Below are 27,734 nucleotides of genomic sequence, written 5' to 3'. Positions count from 1 at the left end.
AAAAAAATTTTAAAGTGTTGTCCCACTAAGAATCTTTTTTGGATTGACAATTAAAGTCAACATGTTCGTCACTCAATTTTTTTTTTTTTTTTTTTTAATATTTCCCTTAATTTCTTCCCTTGCGGTATTTATATTTTTTTATCGTATATTTTTTTATATATATATATTTATCACTGCGCAAATGAAGATTAAATCTTCACTTGGAAGATTGAACAAGTGCACTAATATCCGAAGGATAACAAGACGATGATCCTATCATTAATGGATATTGATTTTTATTATTTCTCACATAGTGCACATTCTCTTGTCACAACATTTTACTTAAATAATTCGTTGAACCTGGCGGCGGCAGTAGAAATGGACCAACAAATGGATGATGACTTGTATTATGATGATGAACAGATGACGAATAACTCGCCTGTTGTCCATGATGATGATGATGATGATTTTGTGACGATGATGTACCTAAACCACTCATAACTGGTGAACCAGCGTCATGTAATTTTCTCATATGTTTTTTGAGATCAAAATTACGACAGAAACCCTTGCCACAAATTTTACATGAAAATGGCTTTTTATCATTGTGTGTATGCATGTGAAATGTTAAATTGTAAACCTGATGAAATGCCTTATTGCAAATACTACATTTATAGGCTTTTTCACCGCTATGAGTTAATTTGTGATTTTTATAATTGCCTTTTTGATGAAAACCCTTACCACAAAATTCACAAACAAATGGTTTATAATTGGCGTGAATTCGCGTATGTGTATTGAGTGTTGAACTACGATTAAAGGCTTTTCCACATGTTTGACATTTATGAGGTTTCTCAGCGGTGTGAATGATCTTGTGACGACATAGAGTGCTGGCCTGACGAAAACCCTTGCCACAAATCTTGCAAACGAATGGCCTTGCACCTGTGTGAACTGGCATGTGTCGTGTAAGATTGTAGTGAGCATTGAATACTTTACCGCATTCGTGACAAGTGAAGGTTTTTTGTTTTGATAATGTTTCGCGTGACGTTGGCGGTGAATGAGATCGTTTTTTCCCACGTTGACCATCATGATTTACAGTCACTAAAAGACGTGATGATTCTTGAAATGTAGGTGACGATGGTGAATGGGGTCTTTTTTTGACACGTTGAACATCGTGATTTAATCGTGAGGATTCTTGAAATGAAGATGGTGGTGGTGAATTTTGTGTTGTTGTTGATGATGTTGTTGGTGTTGTTGGTCCAGGACTTGGAAATGCACGTAACAGGGGACTTGGATGATAGTAAAGTAATGGATAGTGTTGAAGTAGACTTTGATGTCTTAATGTGGGAACATATTTTTTAAATGCTGATTCCAAATGCGCTGAATAGGTGAGAGGGGAAATATTTTGCGATTGTTGAAGTATCGTTACTGCGGTTGTATTTTGTTGAGATTGATTATTGCACTCGATTAGACGCTTGTCGGGTTCCATAATTTTGGCAATGGAGAATGTTAAATTTCGACATGGCGTTGGCGATGGTCCACGTTCTGGTGGTAAACTTGTTGGTGGATCTGTTGACATTGTGCTGCTCGTTGAAAATGGTTGCATTGTTGATCTGTAATGAAAAAAGAATTCTCATGAGAATTTTTCGAATGTTGAAACAAAATTGTTTTTGTATACTAAGAACACAGAAAATTATAAGGTATTAAAATAAGCTGCAACGCTTATTATTTTAATTAAATTTTGCTTATTTTAATACCAAAATGGATTAAAATAAGCAAAATTGGATTAAAATAATAAGCGTTGCAGCTTATTTTAATGCCTTTTAATTTTCTGTGAATTTGACTAATTTGCAGATAATTTGGTTTTCTGATTTTTATATTAGTTTTCTGAATTAAAATGTTTAAAGAAAATTTTTTTTGCTTTACATCGAGTCTCAGTGAATTTACAACTGTTCATTTTGTTTACAGATTAGTTATAGTTTGCTAAGTTGTTTGAAAAATTTTTTTTGCTTTACATCGCGTCTACATATAAATTTTGGTAAATTTTTGTTTTGTTCATTTTTCGGATTGGTTTTAGTTGCACGTTTCCGGAGTTGTAAAAATATTTTAGTATCGAGTCTAGTTGACATGAATTTCTGTAGAAATGCTACTACAGAATACAGAAAGGGAATTGCAAACAATTTCACATAAATATTCCTTCAATTGTTTAGAAGAAAAATAAACCAAAGGTATTTGGGATATTCCATAAAGAATATTGGTATAGAAAAATAAGTAATTCACTTTCACTTTTCCACTTACAACAACACAACCATGATGATAAAATTTAAAGTGCACTCCAAAAAAAAAAAGAAGAAATTGCTTTTAAGGTCGTAACATTTTTACGTATATATTTAAATTCCCGATTCACGTGAGTGGAACAACTTCCGTGTGTGCATGTGAATGTTCCGTTGGAGATTGACGATATAGAAGCTCGTGAAACTAACAGACTGCGAGGGGCCATGAGAGGGCGGTCACCTGACAAAGAGTGGGGCAAGGATCTTCCTTCCCACTGCCCTCCTACTTTTCAGATTTTTTTTTTTTTATTCTAAAAGACCAGCATTTGGAAAAAAAAATTCACCTTCCTCCTTAAAAATGTCACTTGTTCTTTGTTAAATTCTTGTTATTTTTTTTTTTGTTATCTTTGTTAATAGAATTGATTTTAAATTAGGAATATATAATAGATAATTAGGATACATAAAGCAACTTAAATAAATAAAAACATAAATAAAGCAACAAAAAGGGAATAAAAAGCAAGAGATGAAAATTGTATATATAATTTCGAGTCAAAAGTCTACTAAATATGAAATTGAAGACTATTTTTGAAGAAAGGTATACATATATATATATATTCTTTAAAGAAGAGACAAACATCTTGAGCATTATTTAGTTTTCCAGTCATGAATTAGAAAAAAAAGAATGTCTGTGTCCACATTTGTGAATAGTATAAAAGAATCTGGAAAAGTGGTAAGAACTCCGAATGTCTGAGCATTCATATTTGCGTATACTTTGGAGAGGTATATAAAGTTTTTATTATTTTTTTTCATCTCTCTTTTTCTCTTTCCTCCTGGACCTTGACGAATGAAGCATTATCCCTGAGGGTATGCAATTTGCACTGAGATCTCAGTATAGAGATATATTGTGTCTTGTAATCATTACACACATATATATGATGGACCTATATATATATGATGAACTATATATTCAGCGAAAAGGGCATGAATGGAAGTGAATGAGATGCAAAATGGTCAGCACGGTTGAAGAGCAAAGCTTCCCTGAGGTAGTGATATAGTATATACATATATATATATATATCTCAAGGTTTGCACGACGAAAGTAGAAATGTTTGCTCCGAGGAATGGCGTTATATTTGAACTTGGAATGACGGTTGAAATTGGTTGGTACCCCAATGGTTTATACATTGACTGTAAAATATTCTCTTGAAAAAAAAAACCTCTGAAGATTTAAATTTTCTTCTCTTTCCAATAATAGTTTCTGATAGAATTAATTTTTTTTTTTTGATTGATAATTGACGATATTCCAAAATTGAAAAGGTTCTTGATTAGGTTAAAGAAATTAATTTTCTTGAAGAGAAAAATAGACTGTTAAATCTTGAATGGCTTTTGTTTGGGTAAAGAATAATTTTAAAAATCTTAAACAACCTAGAGACCGACAATCTGGAGAGCAAGAAGGCTCTTGGGAGCTCCGCCTCTTTTGTAACTTTCAATTGTCCTGCACCGAAGCCAGCCCTAATAATCAGGGGGATGGTTAAAGAGGGTGAAGCATTCCCCCTGGTGAGAAATAGAGAGTCAAAGAGAGAAAGTGAATATCTCTCTTCTTCTCTTTTTATCCCCCTCTCGTGACGCCCCAACGGCCATAAAATGTGGCTTGAACGCCATACAACAGCGCAACTGTCGACTAAATACTGACAACAAAGCATATGATTATGTTGCATTCAAACTCCAAAATCTTACAATCCTCTATAGTAAATTGTCAACTTCAGATTTATGTATAATCTTCATAGAGAATATACTAAATTTTTAAATATTTTTTGAAAAAAAAAAATCATACCTGGAATTTCACGAAATATTTCTAATTAGAAAATTAATTCCCATTTTTAATTTGGAGAATTTGAATTAATTTTTTTAAGAATACAAAAATTGAGAATTTCTACCAGGTGAAAAATAGATTTTTTTTGGAAGAGAAAGTCACACAGTTGGGTTTAATGTGCAAAGTTTACTAACGTTGTTACGAATGGCCCGTCGATTTCAATCAAAGCCAGTAGTAAACTATTAGTGACGGCGGCAAAACGGATATCTTCCAAAAGATTTGTAAAGAAAGTTGAAGGAGTTTTCAAGGAACTTGAAATGGTTTTGTAAATTTACCCATCGCGTTGTGAGAAATCGTTAATTACCTCCAAGTCCTTGTCTTTCCTTACTCTGTCGTTCCCTCCCCCCTTTTTGCCTCCTCATCGTCTTATCATCGGCACTCAACTCTCTTCAAATTCTCTTTATTAAGCATCGATTATCCCCCCCCCCAAGAGAGAATGTGATTAAGACTTTACGAAAATCTCACAAAAAAATTTCTAATTTTTAATTAAATTATACTTTAAGTATTTTTTGGATAATTTTTCTAATAATTTTTTGTTAAATTTTTTCTGATATGTCTGGGTTGGCGAATTGTGCGAGTTGGCAATCGCAAAATGGCCCCTCGCATCGGCCATGTCTCGTTTGGATTGAAATAAATTGGTAGAATTGCCATGTGGGCTGTGGGGAGCAATACTGATTGCCCTGGCTGCTCGTTAAGCACTGTAACAATGTGTCATCCCCACTTTTGTTACAATTTCACACAACGACTATCCACCGCAGCCAATCGTCACATTTTTTTTCTATTATTCCCTTCCCTCTCTCTCTCTATATATATATATATATATCTATCCTATTATTCCTGCCCCTATTCAGAAAACAAACAATACATTTTTTATATTCAACTATTTTTTTACAATACTTATTACAAAATCAATTTTTAATGATCGGAATGTTTATTAATAATAATTTAAATTTAATTCTGAAAAAAAAATTTTTTTTGGGAAGAATCGAACCCGATTCTCATTTGTTGGTAAATCCATGCACGAAACCACTTGACTAACCTGAATTTCTAATATACATTTATTTTTACTCGAAGTTTATTCGACAGTTAAAAATATGTTGACAGATTATATTTTTGACCTATTAGAATTTTCTTTGCACGTTTTGTGAAAATGGTGCCTTGAAAATATATATAGTATGGGTAAAGGTTAATTGTTGCATGTCATGCATGAGCATTCCAAAGTAAGTGGGTGAAAGGGAGAAAAAAAATGAGTAAGAGAGAAAGAGAGAGAAAGTCAAAGGTACAGGGTAGTTTTGCGTGTTGTTGTTACATCAATCACTATATATATCCCCTTCTCAGAATAGATATATATATATATATATACTTATGCTCATGAAGCCCTTTCGCCCATCACTCTTCGCCCTTAAGTGGCGATAAGAAAATACGCGGAAATTTGTTATTTGTAAATATTTTTTTCCCCAAAAAAACTTTTTAACAAAATCTGATAAATTTTCATTTTCTTTTCTATACAACTTTATATATATCTTTTTTTTCTTGGAGAGAATTTGCAAATTACATATTTACAATTAACGAAGTTTAATCAATAAATATCTTGTAAATTAAATATTCATCGGTGTTATGTATATAATTAAATTAAAATTATTCAAAATCTTTATGTTCAATGGGAAGTTTTTTGATTCAGGAATTGTCATACAGGTGACGAGAAAAAATTAGTTTATATACTTGTAGTTTGCGTGTATAGCATAGTGGTTAGTGCGTTGGGTTTCAAATCCGTAGGTCGTGGGTTCGATCCCCCCCTCAGGCGTTAATTTTATTTATTCACAGTTTTTTCAATGTGTGAACACAGAATATTAAAAGGCATTAAAATAAGCTGCAACGCTTATTATTTTAATCCAATTTTGCTTATTTTAATCCATTTTGGTATTAAAATAAGCAAAATTGTATTAAAATAATAAGCGTTGCAGCTTATTTTAATACCTTTTAATTTTCTGTGAATAGAAGGGTATAAAAATTAGAAAAAAGACAGTACGGCACCAAACTAAATCTGCGAATTTTTGGTATAGGGTAAAAAATACAAGATAAAGAAGGTGTAAAAAATCAAAAAAGTCGGTTTGGAAAACAAAAATAATTTCTCACATTTTTCATCCCCTATCGGGCCTATTAGAACAACCCTTTATTGTTCCAGAGGAGTGCGGAGATTTGGGCGTTTTGACGATTTGGCGCGTGAACGGGTGACATATAATTAGCATTTGGGGTAAGAAAGGTTCTACTGAGGATGACAGGAGGTACAATATAAACTAAAACCCCTGTCACATAATTCGGCCACAAACTCCCCCTCGTTGAACGTCACCGCATATATAAGCCGATTCAAAAGTTTATCAGGGTCTTAAAGAGGGGGACCAACGTCTCGTAAAATATTGTTAAATTTTTCAAAATTCAATCACGCAGATAAATACAAAAAGTAATTAAATAACAAGTTTTGAATTGTCTATAAAATTCTACAATTTTGCACTAAATCTTTTCTCTTGTGCGCTACTTTCTTTTTTTTTTTGATTCCATGCGGGTTGACCAAGAATTGAATTTGATTGTTCGAGGTTAGAAGGTTTTAGGCGGATGGTCGATTTAAAGTTAATTGGAGAACTGCAGATTTGCCGAGGGAAGTGGAGGAATAAATTGCCATCAGACGTATACGTCTCGTTTTATACAGGGATATCTCGTTAACTCCTCTACTTCTCCCGAAAGTTTATTTACCTTCGATGCGGTAAATTTTCATTCAGATCTCATTCACCAAGATTCCTATCTTCCTATGATACATGCAAGAAAATTTGTGAAAAATATAAAAGTACTTTAATTTTCTAATTAAATAAACAATCCAAATATTGTACTGAGGAAAAAATAAGAGATAATAGGAGAAAAAAAATTCATATTTCGAAATAGCCGAGCGGTTAAGTGCTTGAATTTGCGCAATCAGACGACTCGGGTTCGATTCTTCGTCCCAACTTTGAATTTTTTTCTTCTTTCTTAAATAATTTCAAAATGATAATTTTCAATTAAATATTGATTTTTCTCATTGCAACTGATATAAACAAGATGACAAATGGATTTAATTGAGGTGCAGTGATCCAGATCTAAAAACCGCACATATGAGCAAAACGGTCATGGGTTCAAAGAATCATTATACACACACGTGTGTGTGCAACTCAAATTGAATAGCGAATTTGACAAAATGGCACGGGCACCGTGTTCGATATCTGGAAACCGCTTCGCTCGATATCTCGAGTTCATGAGACTCCCGGGGGGGTTCACAGCTGCGCAGTCAACAGGGGTTCCATTCCATGTATATATATATATATATATGTAGGTACCCCACGTCGAGTTCCGGGGAGGTGCCTCGTTATCACTGATTTTTTTTTCACTCCTTCTTTTAACTTCGAAAAAAAACGCCCCACGCTGTGTGTGCCTGCTTTCACATATATAAATACAACAAGCGCGCACACACACACACTGCATGGGAAACGTCGTCATTTAAAAAGCGCACGTACATGTCAAATTTCGCCTTTTCTCTGTTTGCCTCGTCCTTAATTGCTCCATATCCATATTTATTATAATACACCCGTCCTTCTAATTAAACGGAAAAAAAAAATTGGTTTTTATTATATGATTTTTATGCGTCTTCTTTTCCCATGTAGAAATTTTAAAAGGGCCCTGGCAGGGCCAAGATCGGGAAGCTCCAAATTCGCATAAAACATAGGAAACCCGATCGGCGCCACAGAAGAAGCCCTATTTCAGCCCGACTAGGGCCTGCTTTAGACCTGGTTGTGTTCCCTGTTTCAACCAGGTCAGGGCCAGGTTGGCTAATTTCTGCATGGGTTTAGAATTTTTTTTTCTCCTAATTTAAGAAATAAACCAAAATTTTTTAATAATTAAAAAAAAGTAATAAATAAATATAGTAAATATTCTCATGTAGAAATTTTGCCAGGGCCCTGATCGGGGCCGGATCAGGCTGCCCTATTAGGGAATGAAACGCCGCGCCTAGTATGGCCCTGATTAGGAAGTTCACATTTTCTAGTCGGCCTGATTTGGCCCTGATCAGGTGTGGCTTTTCATACCCTACTAGGGCCCTGGTAGAGCAATTTCTACACGGGTTAAAGTTATTTACAGACTAATAAATCCAGTGTATAAATTTCCCTATCAGGGCCCTAGTACACAGAATGAAACGCTGATCAGGGCCAAATCAGGGCGACCAGAAAATGTGGATTTCCTAATCATAGCCACATCAGGCAAGGCGTTTCATTCCCTAATAGGGCAGTCTAATCCGGTCCCGATTTGAGCCCTGGCAAAATTTCTGCACGGGAAATGAATTAATTTTTTTTTAACTTATATATAAAATAATTTAGGTAATGTTTATTTTTTGAATTTGGTGAGAAAAAAAAATAATTTTAAGTGTATTGGCAAAAAATTTCTTTTATTCAACACTCGGTATTGTATATGCTGGGCGATAAAAAGGTGTCCTATCAGTCTTCTAGGGGGTTTGAATTCAATTGAATCTCTAAATGATTAGAGTTTCGTCAAATAGTGACGAAACTATATATGTATATATGTAGACATATATTAAGGCCGTATGTACACAAATATAAATGAGATGTTGTATATGTGGTCCGTCATTTGTGTGTGTAAACTTACACACATATATATAGTTATATTTTCACCCGCCGTCTGCCGTCTGTGCGCTCATTTTGATTCCGACATTCGCATTCAACAATAGGCTGTAACCTAAAACCTTCAGGTTCCGTCAAATAGTCGTAATAACAAGATAATAGATTCAGGAAAATAAGATCTGGATAAAAGTCAGGAAAACAATAAATTGTTCTATTGTTGAGCAGCGGGAGCCGAAAAAAATAAGAGGGGGGGAAAAAGAATTTTTTAAATTTCATCCAACTTTTTTTTTTTTTTATTTTCAAATATAAATTAAACAATTTTCTTTTAAAATTGAAAAAGAATTAAATTTTATACATACATAAATAAATTTTTAATAAAATTGAATTTTATAAATAGTTCTGAAAAATATTCATCATCTGGCTGGGATCGAACCGAAAGTTTTCGCACGACAAATGGTCCGGCTACTCTAACCAATTGAGCCATCGCGGTATGTATACGATTATTTTTTATTTATTCTACAATTTTCGACGAAATTTAAAATTAAATTAATTAAAATATAAGGAAATTGGAAAAGAATTAAATTTTATATATAAAGAAATAAATTTTTAATAAAATTGAATTTTAAATAGTTCTGAAAAATATTTCATCTGGCTGGGATCGAACCGAAGGTTTTTTGCATTACAAGTGGTCCGGGGTACTCTAATCCAACTGAGCCATCGTGGTATGTACGATTATTTTTTATTTATTCGACAATTTTCGACGAAATTTAAAATTAAATTAATTAAAATATAAGGAAATTGAAGAAGAATTAAATTTTATATATATACAGACATAAATTTTTAATAAAATGAATTTTAAACAGTTTTGAAAAATATTCATCATCTGGCTGGGATCGAACCAAAAGTTTTCGCACGACAAATGGTCCGGCTACTTTAACCAATTGAGCCGTCGCGGTGTGTATGATTATTTTTTATTTATTCGACAATTTTCGACGAAATTTAAAATTAAATTAATTAAAATATAAGGAAATTAAAGAAGAATTAAATTTTATATATATAGATATAAATTTTTAATAAAATTTAATTTTAAACAGTTCTGAAAAATATTCCATCTGTCTGGGATCGAACCGCAAATTTTTTGCATTACAAGTGGTCCGGGGTACTCTAATCAACTGAGCCATCATGGTAAGTGTTATTATTTATTTCTTTTTTTATTCAAAACTTTCAACGATTTTTATACAATTTTAGAGTTAACTTGAAATGTAGATTAGAAAAGTGTTATTAAAAAAATACCAAATAAACTATATCTCCAATGAGAAGCAATGCAAGGCTAAAGCAGCTGATAGGAAACCAGTCCAACTGCTCTTATATGCATTGCTCTCGCCATTTAGCCGACTGATCTTTTTTATAGGGTTTGATAGGGCGGTAGGGGGAGGTGGAAAGAAATAGGGGGGTGACCTTGTATACAAGACCAGACGTTTTAGGTGCTTTTAAAGGGGCATTCAATATAGTGTGTGTACCCCCCTACACCTACTCCAATAGACAATGTGTTGAGTTATAAAAAGGGGTCCAGAGGACCCCAGCTTCCGCTTTCATTCATTCCCTATAAAGATCGCGGGGTCGCGATCCTGAGATTCTTGAAAAGGAGAATGGGACAAATTTGATACCGGGGCCCGGAAGTCTCGCGTGTGCCATTTGCCTCAGAGAACCCTGTGATATACTTATATCCCCCCCTTAAGAGAATCACTGTCATATATATATATATATAAGAAAAACGAGGGCGTTTCTTGAGTGGCGCGTGTCCAGTGTCTCTACGGAATCTACCTTGTAGAGGTTCTTATATATTCTTGAATTGAAGGAATACAACACTTGAGACGCGCATGCTGCTCTCTTAACGATCTATCAATTTTCACCTTTTTGCACCTGGTAAATACTGTATATGCGTATGCTCATTTATTATATACCCATAAAGGGTTATTTTACATTCTTCGAAAGTTTTTTTTTTCTCAACATTTGTAATTTTTTATCTAATGGAATTTTTATTGAGATAATAAATTTTCATTTAGCTGAATTATCAGTAGAATTTTTATTTAGTGAAATTTTTTAGCAGAATTTCCATTTGGTAGAATTTATTTCGATATTGAAATTTGTTGATAACGAAATGAGTTTTTTTTTATAGAAATACAGAAACAGTAGAATAGATTTTTTTTTATCATGAAATATGTATATTTGAAATGAAATTGAGAACTTGAAGTACATATATATATATATATAAAATATAAAAGTGTGTATTGATTTTATATTTTATTGCAAAAAGTGTTTAGTGTTTCTTGGAAATCACTTCGGCCTATTGGTTTTCTTATCTAATATCAGTTATATGTACTCGATTCAGGGTGCGAGCAGTCTATTACCTTCACGATCTATTGATAAGCGCGTCAAATCCGCCAACAACACACTTCGTGGTTACCAAGCAGAACGATTTGAACCCCTTAATAACTTCAGATCGATCACACGAATTCACCTTATACTCTCTCTACTGTGATTGAATGTAAAAGAATTTAATCGCGTGATTAAAAAGCCTTCATTATAAATCAGTATGGCAAACCAAATTTTCCAAAATTTATTTTTAAACACTATTTTTTTGAAACATATTTTTTTTTATTATATTATTATTTACCGCTGGTAAAAATTAATTTAATTTATTAATAATACGTTACATTGAAAAATTTTTTATTTGATACAGATAAATATATTTATTTGATGTAAATAATAATAGAATTAAAAAAAAAAACTCATGTATTTTGTTTTTCTTCGTATAAATTTTTGATAATTAAGACAAATATCTGAAACAAAATAACGTAAAAGAAACAAAGTTTAATATTATTTTTTTTTAGTAAAATCAAACTACTTATACTCAATTTCCGTTACCTTCTGTTTTTTTTATGCAAAGGATAAAATCTTGATTTATTTCCATAGGAATGTATTTAAAATTTTGCTGATTGTAGAAATTCCATTAAAAATTGTCAAATAAAAATAACAATATAAAAAGAAGAAAAAATTATATATGCAAAGACATAAAATCCAAGCTATACTCATTTTTTTCTTTCAACTTTAGTGGTAAATTATTTAATTGGGTAATATTTTTTTCAATTTTGTTTAACAATATTTTCAATTTAAAGAACTTTGTACTGACATTGTCTAAATCTAAAGTCAAACTGACTTCTTTTCTATACTTTTTATTAATAAATAAAATCGATTTAAAGAATAAACTTTGGAAAATAACTTGTACTGATTTTTATCTGTAGAGTATAGTTTCAAGAAATGCATTTCATTTTTGCTTTTTTATGATCATTATATGCGGCTTTTTTTATTGATTGTTTACTAAACTCCTTCACCTTGGAGAAAAAATATAATATAATTAATTAATTAAAAACAAATATAACAATTTTTGCGCCAATAACTATAATAATATAGAAAAAAAAAATTAATCAGATTTAAAGTATAGGAGAAAAAAGGAACAATAAAATTAAACGAAAAAAATGTGACACTATCATGTGTGCGGGTGTTGGTGATATGAACTCGAAGGAAAAAGCATCGCATACGTTCTCGCGTCATTTTTTTTACAGCCTCGACATATTTTTGTCTCACTTTATCTTGCAAAAAATAAGTATATCCTTTCCTCTTTTGAAGCTAAGGGTTAAAGTGTTGGATAAAACTGGTCCGTCGACGACTGCCATCTGCCGCCCCCAACCCCCTAAGGGCTTTTCTCTAGTCTCAGAGGCAACTTTATGGAAGCTCGAGGGAAGAGAGAGAGAGAGAGAAAGAGCGAGTGGCTTGGACGGCTCAATGCCCTAACCGTCATCTCCTAACCACCCCCTGAGAAACCCTCAACGTCTTTATTCTACCGTGAACCATCACTCCGTGCTTTTCATACAAGATTAAATAGGATATTACGCATTAAATGTCGCGATTCCTCTTCGTTCTTTGCTCTCTCCGCTTTTTTTCACCCCAACTGAGGCGACAAAACAACATGACCTTTTCTTCCCACTTTTTTTTTCTCCTTTTTTTGCCATATCTTTTCAAATTTTCTTATATATTCTCAAATGTGAATTTTCAACAAAATGAATTTTCATTCTACTCTGATTCGTTATTTTCAAATTAAATTTATTCTAAAAATATTTGTTTGTTAGTACTAAAACCAGTATTGAAACAGTTTTGTTCGTCTACTACTGACAAATCAATATTAAGCCAGTATTGAACCAGTTTTGATCCTCTAGTACTGGAAAATCAGTACTCAAGCCAGTATTGAACCAGTTTTGATCATTTAGTACTGACAAATCAGTATAAAGCCAGGATTGAACCAATTTTAATTTTTAGTATTCAAAAATTAGTACCAAAGTCAGTATTGAACCAGTTTTAATTTTCCAGTACTCGAATAATTAGTCCCAAAGCCAGTTTTGATCCTCTAGTACTGGAAAATCAGTACTAAACTAATATTTAACTAATATCAATCCTCCAGTACTGATAAATTAGTACTCAAGCCAGTATTGAACCAGTATTGATCCTCCAGTAATGACAAATCAGTATTAAGCCAGTATTGAACCACTTTTAATTTTCCAGTACTCGAATAATTAGTACCAAAGCCAGTATTGAACCAGTTTTGATTCTCTAGTACTGACAAATCAGTATTAAGCCAGTATTGAACAAGATTTGATCCTCTAGTACTGGAAAATCAGTACTAAGCTAATATTTAACAAATATCGATCCTCCAGTACTGACAAATTAGTACTCAAGCCAGTATTGAACCAGTTTTGATCCTCCAGTACTGATAAATCAGTATTAAGCCAGTATTGAACCAGTTTTAATTTTCCAGTACTCGAATAATTAGTCCCAAAGCCAGTATTGAACCAGTTTTGATCCTCTAGTACTGGAAAATCAGTACTAAACTAATATTTAACTAATATCAATCCTTCAGTACTGATAAATTAGTACTCAAGCCAGTATTGAACTAGTATTGATCCTCCAGTAATGACAAATCAGTATTAAGCCAGTATTGAACCAGTTTTGATCTTCTAGTACTATAAAATCAGTACTAAGCCAATATTAAACCAGTATTTATCTGCCAGTACTCGAAAATTAGTACTAATTCCAGTATTGAAACGGTAATTGATCCTCTAATACTGGCAAATGAATACTAAAGCCAGTATTGATAAATCCCAGCACTGATGGTTCAGTACTGGCTGCCAGTACTGCGCCAGTTGACAACTTTGCAACAATACTGTATTTTCTCCTAGGGAATTAATAATCACTGGATTAAATTGATAAGACGATGGTGGATAATGAATAAAAGTGCCCACACCTCTGTTCAAGATGAATATCATATTCGATTAAACAACGCGATCCAACTCGTGTGCATTCGACGAGGTGAGATATATATATACGTATAGTATTCTATGCGACACGATAGAACCCGAGACGGTATTCATTGCATAACGGAAATGCCTGGAAGGGCAACTTCCGGCCACGTGGCTACTTCTAAGACGTAGCATTACAACGCTTTATATATATGTGTATAGGTTTTTAAGACAGAGTATATATATATATATATATATATATATATATAGAAGAAATGTCCTAAACGGAGGAGTTTGGATCTGGAAAAAAAGAGAGCGAGATATCCAAATCTACATGGCACGCGCCACAGGAACAGCGAATTATTCAAATAAAATTCACGAATGGGCCAGCTGCCAGTGCTCCAAGCCAAACTCGATTCCGAGGGAGTGGCTGTGTTATGTATTCCGCCATGCGTGGCATATACTGCCTTTTTACGTCACTACGCTTCATCAAACCTCTCACAATGTTTGACCATTTGAGAGAGAGAAAAAAAAACATTCTATTTCCTATTAATTCACCTTCTTGTTATGTGAGCTTGTATTTTCTCAAACGCGGGATCTTAATTTTTACTTTATATACATTTTATGTATACTTTTATCGTATTCTGAATCGAATAATGGAAAATCGATATTGAGCCAGTATTGAGCCAGTTTTGCATTCAAACGATATAGCCAGTGTCTAACCGGTACAGAACCTGTATTTGCAAATTCGCATTAGGCTAGTATTTAACTCTCAAAACTATTACTGAACGAATAATTTTTTCCCGTACTGAGCCAATGTTGAGCCAATACTACCTGATAATACTAGTAGTGACCCAATATTGAGCTAATACTATAGTCAGTAATGACCCCCCCCCAGTACTGAAAAATATTGATTGTCCGCACTGAGTCGATATACTGTACCAATATTTGTTGCACATACTGAGCCAATATTGAACCCACATTGAGCCAATATTGAACTCATATTAAACCCATATTGAACCCATATTGAACCAAAAGTAATTGAAAATACTGATTCAAAAGCGAAAAATACTGTTCGTCTGTATTGAGCCCATACTGAATCAATATTCGTGGCCGATTCTCAGCCAATACAGAATCATTATTGGTTAAAAATACTGAAAATGTTGAACCAATATTCGTTGCCAATACTGTACCAATTCAGAACCAATTTTGGTTGACAATACTGATCTAATACAGAACCAATATTGTTTGTCAATACTGAGCCATTACGGAACCAATATTGGTTATCGATTCTGAGCCAATATTGAACCAAAATTAATTGAAAATACTGATTCAAAAGTGAAAAATACTGTTCGTCTGTATTGAGCCCATACTGAACCAATATTCGTGGCTGATTCTCAGCAAATACAGAATCATTATTGGTTAAAAATACTGTTAATATAGAACCAATATTGATTAAAAATACTGAAAATATAGAACCAATATTGGTTGCCAATACTCTACCAATTCAGAACCAATTTTGGTTGACAATACTGAGCTAATACAAAACCAATATTGTTTGCCAATACTGAGCCATTACGGAACCAATATTGGTTATCGATTCTGAGACAATATTGAACCAAAATTAATTGAAAATACTGATCTAAAATTAAAAAATATTGTTGCCAATACTGCGCCAATATTGTTTGGAATCAATTCAGAACCAACATTGCTTGCCAATACTGAGCCAATATGGAACCAATATTGTTTGACTATTCTAAGCCATTACAGAGTCAATATTGTTTGCTAAAAACCGAAAATTCAATACTGAATTGCTTGTTATTATGTCACAAATTTAGTCACTATATCTAGTATACGTTATCATCATTGTAACGTATGACAAAAAAAACATGTGCTTTTAAAGTTCTAAAATTGAGAGAGACAAGTTACATTGAAATAATTCCTATGAAAAGAGGACCACTTTACAGGCCATTTTCACTATAACATTATTTAACTGTTGAGGTCAATGAAAAAAGCTCCTTGACAAAAAAAAAAACTCGAATTAGAGGGAGGAAAATTGTTTGTCAAATTGCGGGAGTATTTTCTATATATATATATATATATATATATATAGGTGAGAAGTTTATTTAAGGCGAAATCATCCGTTGTCGATTAAGGTAAGAGCGAGAGGAAGTATATATACATATAGTAGTCGTATATAGAGAGGGAACTGTGCGATTGGGGGTTGCTCGTGTTATTGCTTGTATTGTAGACCACCCTACAAGACCGACAGTTAATCGGAGGGGGGTTAGTCCCCCGAGATTCTGAACTTTGTGGTACTTTAGTCGTATCCAAGGTTTGACGTTGATGCCTCCCTCTCTCTCTCTCTCTCTCTCTCTCTCTCGCAATTCCCGCCGAAACATTGTAAGATCCTGAGAGTTTCATTGCGATTCTCGCACACCCGCACACGTTTCAACTTCGCTTATTCCTCGCAGAAATCGTTTTCAATTCTTTGTTTGCATTTTCGATTCGACTCTCTTTCCACTTCTCTACTTTACAATCGCGCGCGCCTCACTTTCGATGAAACTCTTTAAAATCCGTATATATACTTTTTATTATTCATCAAAATGTGTATTTTTATTTAAATACTGCGATTTTAGGAAATTGCGATCAATTCCCACCTTTCCGTTTCCTTTTGTGCTAAATTTTATACTTTAAAATGAGATTTGTATTATATAAAATATACCCGGGTAGAAATTATGTCATGGCCCAAACCTGGCGTCTATAAAATTGTCATGAAACGCCATACCCGATATGGGCCACAAGATGAAGCCACATTTTGACGCTTCCTAAATCTGGCCCATATTGGGTAAGGCGTTTCAAGCCATTTTTGGGCCAAATATGGCAATTTCTACACGGGTAATTGTAAAATATTAAAAATATAATAGAAACATAAATTTTTGTTGTTTTAGTGAAACATATCGCTGTAATAGTGAAATTTATGTCTCTGTTCCAGGTAAAGATTTTTTTCCTTGGTAAAAATATATGCCCGTGTAGAAATTTTGAAAGGGCCCTGGCAGGGACCACGTCGGGAAGCTCAAAATTCTTATGAAACAGGGAATCCGATCAGGGCCACAGAAAAAGACATATTTCAGACCCATTAAAATCGATTTAAATCGGGGCCCGACCTAGGCCTGGTTTGGCCCCGGTCGGGTTCCTTGTTTCAACCAGGTCAGGGCCAGGTTGGCGAATTTCTGCACGGGTCAATATACTGTTAGGCCCGACAGCCTTACCTTAGCAACCGTTTCCATACCCGTGCAGAAATTTGCCAACCTGGTCCTGACCTGGTCGAAACAGGGAATCCGACCCGGGCCAAACTAGATCCTGGTCGGATCCCGGTTTTAATCGTGTTGAAGCAGGTCGCTCTTCTGAGGTCCCAATCGGGTTCCCTGTTTACTGCCTATTTGAAGCTTCCCGACTTGGGCCTGGTTTGGCCCCTGTCGGGTTCCTTGTTTCAACCAGGTCAGGGCCAGGTTGGCGAATTTCTGCAAGGGTCAATATTCTGTTAGGCCCGAAAGCCTTATACCTTAGCAACCCGTGCAGAAATTCGCCAACCTGGCCCAGACCTGGTTGAAACAGGGAATCCGACCGGGGCCAAACCAGGCCTTGGACGAACCGCGGTTTTAATCGGGTTGAAGTAGGGCGCTCTTCTGTGGCTCTAATCGAGTTTCCTGTTTCATGCGTATTTGAAGCTTCCCGACGTGGGCCCTGCCAGGGCCCTTTCAAAATTTCTACACGAGCATGGTAGTAAACGTTACCCTTAAAAGGCCACGAAACCCTGCAATGGAGGCACCATGCGACAATTTTAATTCGAATATTTATTTGGTTTAAGGAAACATTTATTTAATAATAAAGTTAATTTAAATCAAATAAATTTTTTTTTTTTGCTAAGAAAAAGTTAAAATCAAAATAAATTTTTTGAATTAATGTATACGGTAGAGCAATTATTTTGCAAGTACATAGGTACATATAGTCTATAAAATATAATCTTGTGGGAATGATCCCTTAGACAAAGGAAAATAAAATTTCGCGAATTTTTAGCGCGCACATTTGAAAACAGGTTTCTTGTTCATCCGCTTATTTGCATTAATTATGGGATACATATAGCACCTTATTTTTTTGCACATGTCGCGCGCAATCTAAATGTGCTGTTCATATATATATGTATATATATATATATATATATATATATATATATATATATATATATTCTTATCGCTGTACATATATCAATCTTGACCAAGTGAGCAATGCATATGCTTAAGTTTCAGTAAGCGCGGGTGGACAATGGCCAGTGGGCATCGTTTCTTATATATATACATATATGCAAACGCATTTACCACATTTTGGCCGGATATAAACACCTGCCTATCACTTCTATACTTTTACAACCGTTTCTATATTCACGCGTGTGAAACACCCTCTAAATTTCTGTCAGAAGTCCGAGAAAAATTTATTACCTCAAGGGGAAATTCACGTCCAATGGAACTTAAAAGAAATAAAAAAAAAAAATAAATAAATGAACCAATGAAACGGAAGCTTAACTCCAATTTGCTCCACTTATATTGAGAATTTATGTATAAAATACTTTTTTACATTTCAAATTGTTATTTATATGTAGTTCTATTTTTCCTATTGTTATTTATGTTAATCGATACTGAATTAGAAAGTTGTATCTTTTGTAAAGTAGAATATTTATTTAAATACACTATTTTTTTAATGCAATAACATTCTATAGAGGAATTATAATCTATTTGCGAAAATTCGCTAACCTGGCCCTGAGCTGGTTGAAACAGGGAACCCGGCTGGGGACTGACCAGAGCCTAGTGTAGCCCCGGTTTCAACCAGGTTAGAGCCAGGTTAAAAAAATTTACATGTACTATATATATTTCTTTGATTATAATTCTCAATTTTTGAATATCATTTTTTTTTTCATTGTTTCAGAATGTTTTGCAGGTTTCCTGATGTTGAGCGATAGTATTTCCTACAACAAGGAAATATAGAGTAAGATTTCCTCTTGTTTGGTGGTCCATTTGATATAACGGAACCTCATTTGAATTTTTTGAAAAAGATTGTGAGCAGCCAATCTTATCTGATGGCGAGAGCTGATTGATATACTGTGATACGAGCTGGGGTTAAGCGCAACTCTCTCAACGACCCCCATAGTTTTATGAATTGGCAGACTGAGTGGCGAACGAACATTTAATGCCTTCGAGGTAGGTAGACATTTAATCATAATCTAATATTTAAAAGGTAATTTCACGGCCTGTTTACCTCCGCGATCTATATATATATATAAATTTATGTAATACACCTTCCCCCTTTATGTTTTGCTTCAATTTCCACTCACCATGGGAATATATAAATTTTCCCCTATAAACGACACTTCCGGAAATCCGAAATACTACTCCGGTTTCCGGTTTCGATTTTTTAAAGGCTAAAATGACTTTTGTAAAAAAAAAAATTGATCTGCGAATGAAATGGAACCCGATCAAAAACCTACTAGGGCCTGGTTAGATTTCAATCGGGCTGAAATAGGATTTTTTTTTGTATGGAAAAAAATATTTACCTGCGGAACAGCGAAAAGTTTCACTAGAATAACAAAAATTTTAATTTATCAAGTGCTTGGGAAAAAATTAATTTTTGACTGGTGATACAAGGTACCAGGGAAAAACAAAGTACAATATATATAGTATTAGGAAAGAAATAAAAAAAAAAATAAATATATACGAAGATCCACGTGGCAAAGTAATGAAAAAGATAATATATTCGTTTAGCGCGCGCATATATAAACAAGCAATGGTATTGTTATTATCGTGTACCAACCATTCCGATTAATCGTCTGCCGTTGATTCATTCCGCTTAATTTATACGTAAATTATACCCAGCCGCCCTTTCGGTGCTCAGTGAATAAGCATGAACTTCCGGCCCCTGTCCGCTCATTTATTCTCAATGTTCGCCTGCGCTCTCTCAGAATCATCGCGTATTTTAAATCACACAAAAACCCGTATACAAAAATATTTCAAATTTAAAAAAATAACAATTTTTTTTTTGCTATAATAATTAATTAATTAAAATTTAATTTTTAAAGGATTTACTTTTTTAAGACTTTGTCTTTATTCTCTATTAATTTAAATTTCTCGTGTAGAAATTGTCCTACCAGGGCCCTAGTAGGGGTATGAAACGCCACACCTGATCAGGGCCAAATCAGGGCGACTAGAAAATGTGGACTTCCTAATCAGGGCCACACTAGGCGCGGCGTTTCATTCTCTAATAGGGCAGCCTGATCCAGCCCCGATCTGGGCCCTGGCAAAATTTCTACATTTGACCCTGATCTGGCTGATACAGGGGCCACACTAGGCGCTAGTCGGGCTCTTGAATAAATCTAGAATAATTGAAATAAATAAAAGTTTTCTATAAAAATAAATAAATTTTCTTTCCTTACTAAAAAATGAAATAATAATAATTGAAAAGTAGAATTAAAAAAAAATTGAAAGAAACGTGTGAGACGATATAAATAATATAAAAATTTTGAAATTAAAAATAAAATTCACCTTATTTCCGTTGTTGATAATTAAAAAGGTATAATAACTGGTTTGAAGGGGATGAATTTTGTTATATAGATATATATATATATATAAAGAATGTGAAGGGTCTTTAACAGATATATCGGATGCATTTAAGTATATACACTCGAATATTGAAGATGATACAGAAAATCGTTTATCCGGTCACGTGTGTATACACAATGTTTATTAGTAAAGTTGCTTTTTCGCCTCAATTTATATACATGTATATGTATATATATAGAGACATTAATTACTTGCGTGCTCAGGCAATATATATGTATATATATATATATTGCTTGGACACCCACCGTGACCCTAGAACTCATTTTTCCCTCTAACGACCTGGGTCACCCTACAATAATGTACGTCACACCACATCCCCATAAAATTTGATACCTTGAGAACCGATATTATAGATATATATACAAGTATCCAGTTGATTGAGTTTAAAGTATCCAAAAAATCTAACAAAAAAATTTCATGGAACATTTAATAATTATATTTATAAAAAAAAATCTCAATTTAAGAGGAATATAGCTCTTAAATTATTTGAAAAATTTTATTTTTTAAATTTAAATCAGTAAGATTTCACCGATAACTGGAATTTAGTAGAATTTATCACTGAAATTCAGTCACATTTCACTGTTTAGTCAAATATACTTATTTAAGTTAAATCTGCAGTATCATTAATCGGTAAAACAGAATTTGAAACAGATTTCGCTCTTTTAGTATTTTAAAATGTTCTTTAGACTTTCTAAATTGTGAAATTTCACTGATACAACTGAAACTTAGCAACTCAAAAAATACAGTAAAATTTTCCACTGAAATTCAGACACATTTCACTGAAATTTAGTCAAATACTTATTTAAGTCAAATCTGCAGTATCACTACTCTCTAAATCTGTATTAGTAAAAATGTTTACTAATTTGAAATAGTGACTCACTTTTTGCTTCTGAATTTGTAAAATTTTACTAATTATTAGTAACTTTTACTAACAATTAGTAAAATTTAACTAATTCAGAAGCAAAAAGTGAGTCACTAATTCAAATTAGTAAACATTTTTACTAATTCTGATTTAGAGAGTAATCGGTAAAACAGAATTTGAAACAGATTTTGCTCTTTTAGTATTTTAAAATGTTCTTTAGACTTTCTAAATTGTGAAATTTCACTGATTCAACTGAAATTTATCAACCAAAAAAATACAGTAAAATTTTCCACTGAAGAATTCAGTCACATTTCACTGAAAAATTAATCGAATTGCTACTTATTTATTAGCTGAAATCTGCATTATCATTAATCGGTAAAACAGATTCGACTGTTTCAATCAGTAAAAATTTCTACTAATTTTCAATAAATCTGAATTTCAGTGGCAAATTTTATTAAAGTGATTCAGTTGCTAAATTATAGTTATTTTATCAGTAAAATCTCACTTATTTTTAAATTCGAATATTTTAAATTTTTATAAAAAAATATCGAAAATTAAATGAGATACAATAATAATGAAAAGAAAAAAATGTGGACATTGGTGATAACTAGTTGCGGTGTTTTCAGTGCGATTGTAAGTTATGTCAAGAGGAAGTAGCGCATTAATTTCAGGCTTACCCTCGCACCTATAGCCGCACTTCTTTGGTTGTGCGAGAGAAAGAGAGAGTCCGCAAGTATACATAATACGCAAATACGCATCGCGCAGGTTAGCAAAGTAGCAGTTATACGAGGTGTTTCAAGACGGCTGCGATAATTTGTTAGTCAGATATACACGATAGACACTAACATTGCAGTGGAAGTATACTAATTTCTTTGTCATATAAGTTTATTCTAATTTATTATTACAACCCTCTTCGAATTTCATTATCGCTATTTTTAAACCCTTTTTTTAAACATATATATATATATATATATATATTTCAAATGAAAACCAATTGTTTTTTTTCACAAAACAATATGATAAAAAATTATATTCCAATAAATAATAGAAAATAATTGGTCATTTAATTTTCAATTATATAATTTAATGACTGCGAGGTGAATTTAAAGGAAAAATCAATTTTTCTGGTCCAGCATATATCCTCTTGATTTGGGAAAAAGATCAAAGACGAATAGAGATAGATAGAAACCTAGGCAATGTCCGATATAGGCCCCGAAGCTATATAAGGCCTCCTCAAATATTAGTTGAGGATGATAGGGGACCCCCTTTCAGGAATCCCTGAAAATTCTATGGCGAATAATCGTAGACAGCTGGCTCGATGCAAAATCAAGTAGCGTAATAATTTTTTAGGGTCTGTAGCATCCAAAGAAAAACGAGTAAAATGAAAAATTCAGATTGTCTCTTAAAATTTCAGGTTTGCTCTTTCAAAAACAACCTTTTAAATATCATATATATATATACCTATTTTTTTTTTTAATTGATATATCTATATAATTCAAATTTATTCATGGAATATTTTTCAAGAGCGTCATCATTTTTTGACCCTTTTATTAAATATTAATTGCATTCTTATGATAATTGTATATAAAAGGCAATTAATAAAAAGAAATATTAAAAAAAGAAATTAAATTTATGATTGAGAAATAATTTTTTCTGAAAATAATCACTTTTACATTTAAAATTTCAATAAAATTCGTAAATAGTGATTTTTGTTATAAATTTACAACAATTATGACACTCAGTATTATCGATTCGACAATATTTTTCGGCGGACTAAAACGGAAATGTTAAATAAGTGCGTGTCTGACAAAATTTATCGCTATTAGTATATATATGTGACAAAAATTTATTGCGATTCAAATATAATCGGCTGTTTAATTAGCAAATAAATGTTTCCTTGAATGCATTTTTATTTTACACGGAAAAAAAGAAAAAATAATTTTTACTACTTTCATAGTAAAATGGGATCTGTCCGAAGTTTCTGCGCATATCTATGGCAACTTTTACTTCAAAAATAGTAAAATTTGCTCGAGAAATAGTAAAATTTACTCCAGAAATAGTAAAAATTATTACAAAAATAGTAAATTTTACTATTTTTTGAGTAAAAGTTGCCAGAGATGCGCAGAAACTTCGGACAGGTCCAATTTTACTATGAAAGTAGTAAAAATTACTTTTTCTTTTTTTCCGTGTAGGGTCGAGATTTTCAAAATCGAATACTCACTCAGAAAAAAGATATATATGTTTGAACCAAATGTACCATTTTTTTATATTTACCCAATTTTTTGGTTAGTTGAAACAAAATTTGTTTAATTCAAATAAATATTTATTTGATCTAAATAACTGTTTGGTTTATTTTAATAAATTTTTTGAATAAAGAAAAAATTTGATTGAGCTAAATAAACGTTTGGTTTATGCAACCAAATGTTTGGTTAACTGTATATCAATGCATTTATTTTGTTGATTTAACCAAAATTTTTGTTGCTTCAAACGAATTTTTTTCTGAGTGCTCCTGCCGCTGTTTTCTTTTTTTGAAGCAGAAGAATAATTTAAAATCTGTAATATTATACCAAAGAAATTTGGATTGATTTTCACCCCCAAAAAAAACCAAAATTCTGCAGAAAATTATAATTATTTCTGCGCACTTGAAAGAAATATTTTCGTTAATTAAAAGAAACTTTTTTCTATATAATATAAAAACCAATGGATAGAGAAAAAAAAAATTGAATTCTGAATATATTTTCCTTGGGCCCCTTTTTCTCGAAATGCTCTTGAACTTATTCTCATATATTCACAATCAGTATCGAGATTGTATCGCGTAAAATATAATAACAACATTTTACGTGAGAGTATAGAATATATATATATATATAACTCAGCTTTTTATAAATGAAGGCGAAAGCCATATGTGCCCCCAAGCACAATTTAGTATAGTGTAGTGCCAACGGAAATTAGCGAACAATTATATTGCTTTGCCATTGAATTGTTCACTGTTTTATAAACAGTGAGCTTATCGACGATGCCAAGTCCATTATTTTAAAGGTTTCGAGTACCCTGATCACTCGAATCTCTACAATCAAACCTTAGTTGGTGTGTATATATCCAAGGTTGTAGATTTTCGAGTACCTTAGACCCCGAGACCCAGGGGTAACGATGAGAGAACGAAAAGGGTCTCGGGCGGCATATATAGTACGTGTTTCGTTGCAGTAGCTTAAAGTGGATGAAGGAAAGAGGAGGGGGGGGGAGAGAGAGACTTTGGCAAGGCTTCGGTGTTGCGAACCTCTTGAAACCTCGAGCAAACACTCCTGATGGTACAGGGCGTTTGCCTAGTACACCGATTAATATCCCAATGCAACTCAACATCTCCTGTTATCCCGGAGGCTGCTCGACACTGCTACTTCATTCTTTATTCATTGTATCGTGTTCTGGATAAATGGCCGATTAGAAGGTCCTATACATAAAGCTTTAATATTCGATTCTTGCGCTGATGTATATAGATATATTTATATACTTTTCTCGACAAGTGATGAATTTTTATTTTCCTTTTTTAATTGCCCCAGTGTAGTTTGGAAAGTTATACAGAAAATTAAAAGGCATTAAAATAAGCTGCAACGCTTATTATTTTAATACCTTTTAATTTCTGTGTATACAATTCTCAACCGAATCTGATAATTTTGTTCAAAAATTGTACTGCTCTTTTGGATTTTGAAAACCCAACTTTAGATTTATAATTATATCCCAAAAATCCTCTGCAGTGACAAATTTCATCAAAATCTGATAATTTTCAATATGTATTGGATCCGCTATTTTGGATTTTTAAAATCCAATTAGATTCTTTTAGCAGCAACCCCGAAAACCACCTAGTTACAAATTTCATATAACCAAATCTAACAATTTTTCTTAAGGGTAGGTCAAAGTCGATGTAATTTTTACATATAGAGCTTCAATGGGAAAATCGCATCGACTTTGACATGTCCTTAAGTTCACCATTTCGGATGTTCAAAAATCAACTGCAGATTCATAATCATTGTTATAATAGTACACTGAAAAAAGTGTATTTGATTCAAATAATCCCAATTACTTGACTATTATTAAATAAATATTCCAAATAATTATTATCTGAGTCAACAAAATTTTATTTGTTTCAAGTACATAAATTATTGTTCCAAATACAAAATTTATTGGTTCACAGAAAATGAAAAGGCATTAAAATAAGCTGCAACGCTTATTATTTTAATCCAATTTTGCTTATTTTATTACCAAAATGGATTAAAATAAGCAAAATTGGATTAATATAATAAGTGTTGCAGCTTATTTTAATGCCTTTTAATTTTCTGTGTTCAAATACAGTTTAAACTAAAAAAATTATTTGGTACAAGGAAATATTTATTTAATAATAGTCAAGTAACCGAGTATTTAAAGAAAATAAATTTTTTTTCAGTGTAGTATATATATATATATTTCTATCGTGACTAAATAACATGGCGTCCATAGCTTCCGTCGGCCGTCGGGTCGCCATTTTTGATCGAACTATAAATATCTCAATTGCAACTCCATTATAATTATATATACAAATAAAAATTTTACCTATAAGAAGTATCAATAATTTTAATTTGTTTTCAATGGAAAACTAAATTAACAAGTAAAAAAACACCTTAAATTATGTGTTAATAGAAAAAAAATTAAAAGACTTTTTTAAGATTTTATATATTCAAATGTATATATATACACCAAATATATATAGTAATATTTTTAAAATGATTATAAATTCTCCCTTCTGATTTCAGTATAGCGAAAGTCAACCCCGCAAAAGAAATTTGAGTATAGGCGACGGAAGTTGCTCTTTAATCTTTATGATGTGGGGTGCGTTAGATCAGTTGACAAATCCATTTATAAAAATCTGGCTAATTGTGCTAAACCAATGTCTTTCAATTTATCGCTCTGTCTAACATAAATATCATTTGATTTTACTCTTTCAATTTGTCACTTCAATTGTAAAACGAATTCGAATGACATAAAACGCATATATTAATTACATTGCGATAATTTTATTAACTTAATTTTTGATCAATGATATAATGAATTTATATGAAATTATAATCATATATAGTTGCAATTATTAATTAAGTATACAATTAATTAATATAATTATTATATAATCTTTACAAAATTATTGAAAATATTACATATAATCTTTAAATATAATTATTGAAGAATTATTAATCAATTTCATTAGATAGCAGATTTAGCAGATTATTTAAATATTCTACTGTAGCAAAAATAATGCGAAATCGTATTCGAAAATAATATAAACAAATATATCTATACTTACTATCAACGAATTGTGTTAAAACTTCTCCAATTTTGCAATTATCAAAAAGTTCTCCAGCACAACACTGAAAATTTAACGTCTCTCTTGTCTTTTTTTAAATTATATATAATCTTTATAGAAATACTATTTTAATAAACTTTCACTCAAGATATACAAGACTTGTAATGTTCCATTCTTGACACTCGATTTATCAGAATGCAATACATTCTATACGAAGAAAACAAAAACACTTTTAAAATCATTGTCTTCCTTTGTCTCATCATCTCTATATGTAGAAAAACAAAATTTCATTTGTGAATCATATACACACACATCATATGAGAAATTTTGGCAAAATAATTTTTATCATTTTCATATTATTATTTCCGACACATAATTTTTTTTAAAAACGAAACTCGGTCAATGGACGGTTTTACCGTCCGCATCCGTACAAGATGATGAACATCTTTGAATCGTGGATTCCAAAATAAATATATAATAGGGGATATAAATCTTTTCCAGTCGATTCGTCAAAAGTCCGCGCGATGGCGATGAGATTATTATATAATCTTTGGGTATATATATATATGTATATATATATATGAGAGGAGCCCGACGACGACGAGATGAGAGCCGGTTTTTTAATCCCCCGGAGATTTGTGATTCGTGGTCAAAGACCAACGCGAATAGTTTGTAGCTGGTTGGATGTGAAGCAAGAGAGTATGTTGGATGAACGGTTGCAAATAGGTGGTGGAAGGTCGA

At 32.4% G+C, this 27,734-nt stretch overlaps 2 protein-coding genes across 3 annotated transcripts in view; one reads left to right on the top strand and one right to left on the bottom strand.

Annotated features, from left to right (window-relative positions):
* LOC127290551 (zwei Ig domain protein zig-8-like) overlaps positions 1–27,734 on the top strand; it is a 171,003-nt gene that overhangs the window by 131,943 nt on the left and 11,326 nt on the right. The window contains exons 8-12 of the transcript XR_007844379.1: positions 9,175–9,265; positions 9,408–9,499; positions 9,641–9,731; positions 9,872–9,962; positions 19,115–19,386. The gene's annotated coding sequence lies outside the window, so the exon portion shown is untranslated. The remainder of the gene's footprint in view (positions 1–9,174; positions 9,266–9,407; positions 9,500–9,640; positions 9,732–9,871; positions 9,963–19,114; positions 19,387–27,734) is intronic.
* On the bottom strand, positions 301–27,734 carry LOC127290546 (fez family zinc finger protein erm-like). 2 transcript variants are annotated; one of them, XM_051319208.1, is made up of 2 exons: positions 26,994–27,734; positions 301–1,586 (listed from the first exon to the last, which is right to left on the bottom strand). In XM_051319208.1, exon 2 carries the CDS (start codon positions 1,577–1,579, stop codon positions 308–310), a length of 1,272 nt encoding a protein of 423 aa, XP_051175165.1. In that variant the 5' UTR covers positions 1,580–1,586; positions 26,994–27,734; the 3' UTR covers positions 301–307. The 2 variants fall into 2 exon arrangements, with proteins under 2 accessions (XP_051175165.1, XP_051175164.1); XM_051319207.1 differs by lacking the exon at positions 26,994–27,734 and adding an exon at positions 2,272–2,444.

Source organism: Leptopilina boulardi, unplaced genomic scaffold (genome assembly GCF_019393585.1).
Source record: "Leptopilina boulardi isolate dan_hultmark-lab unplaced genomic scaffold, ZJU_Lbou_2.1 LbouV2_70, whole genome shotgun sequence".
Taxonomy (NCBI): domain Eukaryota; kingdom Metazoa; phylum Arthropoda; class Insecta; order Hymenoptera; family Figitidae; genus Leptopilina; species Leptopilina boulardi.
This window is presented reverse-complemented; position numbering and strand designations above follow the sequence as displayed.